At 45.4% G+C, this 7,585-nt stretch overlaps 1 protein-coding gene across 1 annotated transcript; it reads left to right on the top strand.

Annotated features, from left to right (window-relative positions):
• Nucleotides 1-3,044: 3,044 nt before the first annotated feature.
• On the top strand, nt 3,045-5,133 carry LOC133382012 (DNA polymerase epsilon subunit 2-like). Its single transcript, XM_061621659.1, has one exon. The coding sequence runs from the start codon at nt 3,211-3,213 to the stop codon at nt 4,888-4,890; it is 1,680 nt and encodes a 559-aa protein (XP_061477643.1). The 5' UTR covers nt 3,045-3,210; the 3' UTR covers nt 4,891-5,133.
• The last annotated feature ends 2,452 nt before the right edge of the window (nt 5,134-7,585 follow it).

Here is a 7,585-nt window from a genome sequence, read left to right as displayed (position 1 = left end):
TGGCATCCAGCGACCGAGGCACCGCCCCCCCGACCCAACTTTATTTGCTATCTACACCCGTCGCTTTCAAGATGGCGCCAGCTCTATTAAACGGTCCTTGTGGCACCACCTTTTCCCCGCCACACTCAAGATGGCGGCGAATGAACCGCTGTTAACTCTGTGTCATCCCCTTTCTCAATTTTTCGCCCTGTGGACGGATCCTGAAGAATCTGTTTAGGGTTTTAAAGCAGATTCGGCTGAGAACGTAGGAATGGAAGCTTTGTTGGGGATAGAATAGTAGGTGGACTTTAGGCTGATCTAGACAGTGGCTGTCATGACTTAATGCAAGAAGAAAAAGGCTGTTGAAAAAGGAAATCAAGCGCCAACAGAATCTATTTTCCAAACACGTTATACTATGAAAAATGGCATCTAGGAACTTTCGAGACGGAACCGCAGAAGATGCATGTCAGGGTATTGGGGTTTTCGATCAACAACTAGAGATTTGGGGAGGAGGGGAGCCAGAATAGACGGGGGGAAGAGCCGCCATTCAAATTCTAATATACGTGGAATTCGATCAACAAAAGAATTGCGTTCCTCAGCTGCTTTAGTGTCACGAGTTTCCCGGTCTAGCTAGATCCGTTTCCACTCTCAGGTTGCTACGCTTTGATGGGGATGGGAAAGGGGGCATCGGGGCAAAGATTGTTGAAAAATGGTGTGGGGACCCACGATTCCTCAAGAGATTCTAAAAGAGGGGGAGAGGAGGACAGAATGGGGCTATAACCTGTAGGGAGTCAGCTTTCTGAGTCCCACCCTTCTCCTCCTCACCCCAGTCCAGTGTATGTGGCTTCTTACAACTGGAACTTGATGCTCAGGAGGACACCGCCTGTGCTATATACCAATAGTGCACTCCCCCTAAATGTGCCTAGCCAAAACTAAGTCCCATTGAGTTTAACGGGGCTTTTGCCCAGGTAAGTTGATACCAGATTGCTGCTTTCCATATGTTTTATTCTACTTTGTCACCCTTTTCCTATAGATTCCTGGGAACACTACCTCCATGAAAGGGCCATGGCATGCATTTAAGCCTGTGGTAATAGTTCAGCCTCAGAGCTGCACAGAAAGAAAAATGCAAACAGATGCAATTTCTCCCCTCATTGTTAGAGGGAAGTTGCAAACATTGAATGACTCCATGCTATGCAACCCTTGTAACACAATCTTATGCATGCTGACTCAAAAAAGCAAGCCCCCATATACTGACAGCACAGCATATGTGGGACTTGACCTCCACCATATCTCAAATGCAGAATATTGGGCAAGACCACACAGGATGGTTCTCCAGAAACAGCCACAGCAGTAAATCTGCACGTAGATGTGCCCTGTGTGAAAAATAGTGAGTGGGTCTGACTGTTCCCAATTCTCTTAGAGGCTTACTGGGATAACTGGTTCAGGTAGGTTTTGCTGATGGGCTCTTGTTGTGTCCATATCAGGTGTTTAGGAGGTGACTTAGTAAGGAGGGACATGGGAGGTACAGCCGTGGGGAGGTGGGGAGCTACCATAGAAGATAAAGGCAAGGCTATCTACGCCTTGTTCCTCGTTCCTATTTCTCCCATGGACAGATTCCTCCTTGCTCATTTGCTGTGCCCACTGGTGTATGTGTGTTGTTGTTTACTGCCAGATTGGTTCACAATAAGACCACAGTCATCCATGATTTGATCATGGATGAGAGTGTTGATTTGGTATGTATTACCGAGATGTGGATGGGTGAGCTGGGATGAGGTGATCTCAACCAGCTTTGCCCATCTAGATACTTGGTGCAACACCAACACAGGCTGCCGGGATGGGGGGGAGGGGTTTGCTGTGGTCTACAGAACTTCCATCTCTGTCACCAGGAAACCACTTTGTCTTGGAGCTGGCTGAGATCACCTGCACCTGGTGTTGGGCCAAGGAGACAATAAACTAGGGTTGCTGCTGGTGTACTGTCCACTCTGCTGCCCAGCAGCTTCTCTGACCGAGCTGGCAGAAGCCATCTTGGAACAGGTTCAGAGGAGGGCAACAAGGATGATCAGGGGACAGGAAACAAAGCCCTATGAGGAGAGACTGAAAGAACTGGGCATGTTTAGCCTGGAGAAGAGAAGACTGAGGGGAGATATGATAGCACTGTTCAAGTACATGAAAGGTTGTCACATAGAGGAGGGCCGGGATCTCTTCTCGATCGTCCCAGAGTCCAGGACACGGAATAATGGGCTCAAGTTTCAGGAAACCAAATTTCGACTGGACATCAGGAAAAACTTCCTGACTGTTAGAGCCATACGACAATGGAATCAATTACCTAGAGAGGTAGTGGGCTCTCCGACACTGGAGGCCTTCAAGAGGCAGCTGGACAGCCATCTGTCGGGAATGTTTTGATTTGGATTCCTGCATTGCGCAGGGGGTTGGACTTGATGGCCTTATAGGCCCCTTCCAACTCTACTACTCTATGATTCTATGGTATTGGAGGAGCCCAGAATGATAGTCTGGGTTGATGTCAGTGTCCGTGCTGATGCTGTCTCTGGTGTTCTGGCTTGGGACTTCATGGCCTCCATGATGACCATGGGACTGTGTCAAGTTGTCACCGGCCCAATGCATAGTGCAGGGCACACCCTCGATTTGGTTTTTGCTCCAGATGGAGGAAGGGTGGTCTGAAGATGGGGGGTGGCTGTCATTCCATTGTCATGGTCAGACCACTTCTTGGTGAAGTTTAGACTTGTGTTTCTGATCCTCCCCTGCAGGGTGTGTGTGAACAGATTAAGATGGTCCACCCTTGGAACCTAATGGAATTCACAGGATTCCTGAATGCCCTTGGGGAGTTTCCAGTAGATAGAGTAGATGACCCTGTTAAAACCATTGTCATGCTGTGGAACAACAAGACGCATTGGGCTCTTGACACAGTGGCCCCTGAGCTCCCTCTCTGGCATTGTGAGCCCGGTTTGCACCTTGGTACACCAGTGAACTAAGGGCAATGAAACAGGCTTAATGACAGCTAGAGAGCAAGTGGTGAAAGACATGTTGTGTGGCTAATCAGGCATGAGTAAAACAACTGTGCCTACTGTATGTTGGTGAGGGCGGCGAAGAAGGCCCACTTCTCTGCCACCATGGCATCCTCAAGTAGCCGTCCAATGGAGCTTTTCCATATAGTCAGGGGTCTGTTGACAACTCCAGGAAATGGAGTTTTAGACCTTTCAGAGGGGGGAAAACATGAATTCCTTTCACGAGCAGCATCTCCGCCTCCCCTCCTTGAGCCGAGGCAGGGCGGGAGGCGGCCTCTCCTGGCTGTGGCGCGAACCATTCAAGATGGCCACGGAGAAGCTGAGGAGCAACGTGAGCGCTGCCTTCAAGATGCACGGCTTGCTGCTCTGCGCTGAAGCTACCAAGTATCTCACGGAAACTCTTCAAACAGTTAATGAAGTGGAGCTTGAAGATATGATAGAAAATATAATTGATGCTGTTGAAAAACAGCCTTTGTCATGTAACATGATTGAAAGGGCCATGGTGGAAGCAGCAGTCCTGGAGTGCAGCCAGTCCTTAGACGAAACCATGGATCATATTTTCAACATTATTGGAGCTTTTGATATCCCACGATATGTTTACAATTTTGAAAGAAAAAAGTTTCTACCTCTCTCAATGACCAGCCATCCTGCATCAAATTTATTTGGCCGTGCCAGGGATAAAGCAGAATTGTTCCGTGAGCGTTATATCATCTTGCAGCAGAGAACCCACCGGCATGAATTGTTCACACCATCAGCTATTGGTTCACACCCAGATGAAAGCAGAAGTAAATTCCAGCTCAAGACAATAGAAACTCTCTTGGGGAACTCAGCTAAAGTTAGGGAGGTTATTGTTCTTGGGATGATAACCCAGCTGAAAGAGGGAAATTTTCTCTTGGAAGATCCTACAGGAGTTGTCCAGCTGGACCTTAGTAAAGCACAGTTCCACAGTGGCTTATATACAGAGTCATGTTTTGTTTTAACAGAAGGCTGGTATGAAGATGAGATATTTCATGTCAATGCTTTTGGATTTCCTCCTACGGAACCTTCTATTACAATTCGGGCATATTATGGAAACATGAAGTTCTTTGGAGGGCCTTCTTCAACCTCCGTAAAATCTTCTGCGAAATGGAAACAGCTGGAGGAAGAAAATGAGGATGCCATGTTTGTGTTCCTTTCAGATGTTTGGTTGGATCAAGCAGAAGTTTTGGAGAAGCTTCGCATTACGTTTTCAGGTTACTCCTCCATGCCTCCAACTTGCTTCTTCTTCTGTGGGAACTTTTCCTCTGCCCCATATGGAAAAAATCAAATTCAGTCACTGAAAGATTCATTGAAAGCCCTTGCAGACATAATATGCGAATATCCCAGTATCCATAAGAGCAGTCGATTTGTATTTGTTCCCGGCTCTGAAGATCCTGGCCCAGGCTCCATTTTGCCAAGGCCACCGCTTACTGAAAATATTACAGAGGAGTTCCGACAGCAGGTGCCATTTTCAGTCTTCACTACAAATCCTTGCAGGGTCCAGTACTGCACTCAGGAAATAATAATCTTCAGAGAAGACTTGGTAAACAAGATGTGCCGGAATTGTGTCCGATTTCCTAGTAGCAGTTTGGATATTCCTAATCATTTTGTAAAGACAATTTTATCACAAGGGCATCTGACTCCATTGCCCCTTAATGTTAGCCCTGTCTACTGGGCCTATGACTACACCTTGAGAACATACCCTCTGCCAGATCTCATTGTCTTTGCCGACGAATATGACCCATTCACCGTGACCAACACCGATTGCCTCTGCATAAATCCTGGATCTTTCCCAAGAAGTGGCTTTTCATTCAAAGTATTCTACCCCTCTAACAAAACAGTAGAGGACAGCAAACTCCAGGATCTTTGACTCTCAGTCAAGAACAGCAAATCAAATATCCTGATCTTAATACTATGGAAGCACTACTTCTAGGATCATGGATTTTTATTGTATGCTAGAACTAATACAGAACTTCTTGTAAATAAACTTTCAAATAATTAATAGAATAAGGTTGTTGTTGCATATGTGTATTCAGGCAGGCCTTTGGGGTGGGTTAGATTTTATCATTATCGCTTTTAGATTTTAATGTTATTGTATTGGTGTGTCATTTTGTGTTATTTTGTTCATTTTGTACGTCGCCCAGAGTGGCTGGATGGCCAGCCAGATGACCAACTAAGAAATCCAATAAATTAAATTTTTTTAAAAAAATTAAATTGTTTGCAAGGCACTTTCAAGGTAAAGTTGCTCGCCTCCATAGTAATCTTGATGCCCCTTCCACATCTACTGTAACCCCCAATGAGGAGTGCAGTGCAATGCCTGCTGCAACTTCTTGGGATTGGTTTCAGTTGATGCTCCCTGATGATACGGACAAGGTGCTTGCAATGATGCAACCAGCAACGTGTCGAACCTTGCCCTTCTTGACTTATTAAAGCTTGCCAAGGGGGTTTGACTGAGTGGATCCAGGGTGTGGTCAATGCATCATTGTGGGAGGGGGCGGTCTAGCTGCCCTGAAAGAGGCAGTGATCTGACTGCTCATGAAAAAGCCCACCCTAGACTCATTGCTTTGTGACAACTACTGCCCGGGCTCAAATTTAGGGAAGGTGATTGAGAGGGTTGTGGTGCAGCAATTGCAAGTACTTTTGGATGAAATAGATTATCTTTACCCATTCCAATCTGGGTTCAGGCCTGGTTACGGAACTATTATCTTTGTGAAATCGTGGAGGATGGGTGAAGTGCTCCATGATGTTCTAATTAGCAAGCTAGCTAAATGTGAGCTGGATGGAACAACTATCAGGTGGATCCACAGTTGGCTACAGAATTGTACTCAAAGAGTGCTTATCAATGGTTCCTCAAACTGGGGGGAGATAACAAGTGGGGTACCACAGGGCTAGGTCCTGGGCCCAGTGCTCTTCAACATTTTTATCAGTGACTTAGTTAAAGAGGTGCAGGGAATGCTTATCAAATTTGCAGATGATACAAAATTGGGAGGGTTAGCTAATACCTTAGAAGACAGAAACAAAATTCAAAGGGATCTTGACAGACTGGAGCATTGGGCTGAATGAAATTTAACAGGGATGAGTGCAAAGTTCTACACCTAGGAAAAAGAAACCAAATGCACAGCTAGATGATTGGGAATACTTGTCTCAGCGTTACTACATGTGAGAAGGATCTTGGGATTGTTGTTGATCACAAGCTGAATATGAGCCAACAGTGCAATGTGGCTGCAAAAAAGGCAAATGCTATTTTAGGCTGCATTAACAGAAGTATCGTTTCCAGATCATGTGAAGTATTGGTTCCCCTCTATTTGCCACAGGTTAGGCCTCATCTTGAGTTCTGCGTCCAGTTCTGGACACCACACTTTAAGAAGGATTGAAATGAGTTCAGAGGAGGGCAGTGAGGACCATCAAGGGACTGGGAACAAAGCACTATGAGGAGAGACTGAAAGAACTGGGCATGTTTAGCCTTGAGAAGAGGGGAGATATGATAGCACTGTTCAACTACTTGAAAGGTTGTCACACAGAGGAGGGCCAGAATTTCTTCTTGATCGTTCCAGAGTGCAGGACACTGAATAATGGGCTCAAGTTACAGGAAGCCAGATTTCAACTGAACATCAGGAAAAACCTCTTTATGACAATGGAACCAATTACTCAGTGAGGTGATGGGCTCTCCAACACTGGAGGCCTTCAAGAAGCAGCTGGACAGCCACTTGCTGGGTATGCTTTAATTTGGATTCCTGCATTGAGCAGGGGGTTGGACTTGATGCCCTTATAAGCCCCTTCTAACTCTATGTTTCTATTATGCTAGAGATGCAACGATGACAGATTTATTCATGGAGGAACTATATGATGAAGAACCAGAAATTTTAGAATGGGAGGTGAAAGCTGCGCTTAAAATACTTGGAAGAAACAAATCACTAGAAACAGATCACATACCAATAGAGTTTCTACAAGCTACTGTGACCAAATCTGTCCAAATTTTTTAAAAAATTGTCATCAAATACAGAAAACAAACCAATGGCCCAGAGACTGAAAGCATTCAATATACATCCCAGTTCCAAAGAAAGGGGATCCCAGGGAATGCAGTAATTCTGGAACTATTGCCTTAATATCCCATGCAAGTAATGCTCAAGATTCTACAACAAAGGCTCTTACCATATATGGAACATGAAATGCCAGATGTCCAAGCTGGATTTAGAAAGAGGCACCAGAGATCATATCACAATTATACGTTGCATAATGGAACCGACCAAGGAATTTCAGAAGAAAATCACCCTGTGCTGTATAGATTACAGCACAGCCTTTGACTGTGTAGATCATGAAAAACTATGGAATGCTTTAAAAGAAATGGGGGTGCCACAGCATCTGATCGTCCTGATGCGCAACCTATACTCTGGACAAGAGGCTACTGTAAGGACAGAATATGGAAAAACCAATTGGTTCCCCATTGGAAAGGGTGTGAGACAGGGATGTATTTTTTCACCCTATTTGTTTAATCTATACGCAGAACATATCATATGGAAAGCGGGATTGGACCAAGTTGAAGGTGTGAAAATTGGAGGGAGAAA

Source organism: Rhineura floridana, chromosome 3 (genome assembly GCF_030035675.1).
Source record: "Rhineura floridana isolate rRhiFlo1 chromosome 3, rRhiFlo1.hap2, whole genome shotgun sequence".
Classification (NCBI taxonomy): domain Eukaryota; kingdom Metazoa; phylum Chordata; class Lepidosauria; order Squamata; family Rhineuridae; genus Rhineura; species Rhineura floridana.
Note: the sequence above shows the minus strand (reverse complement) of the source record. Positions and strands in the feature narration are given on the sequence as shown.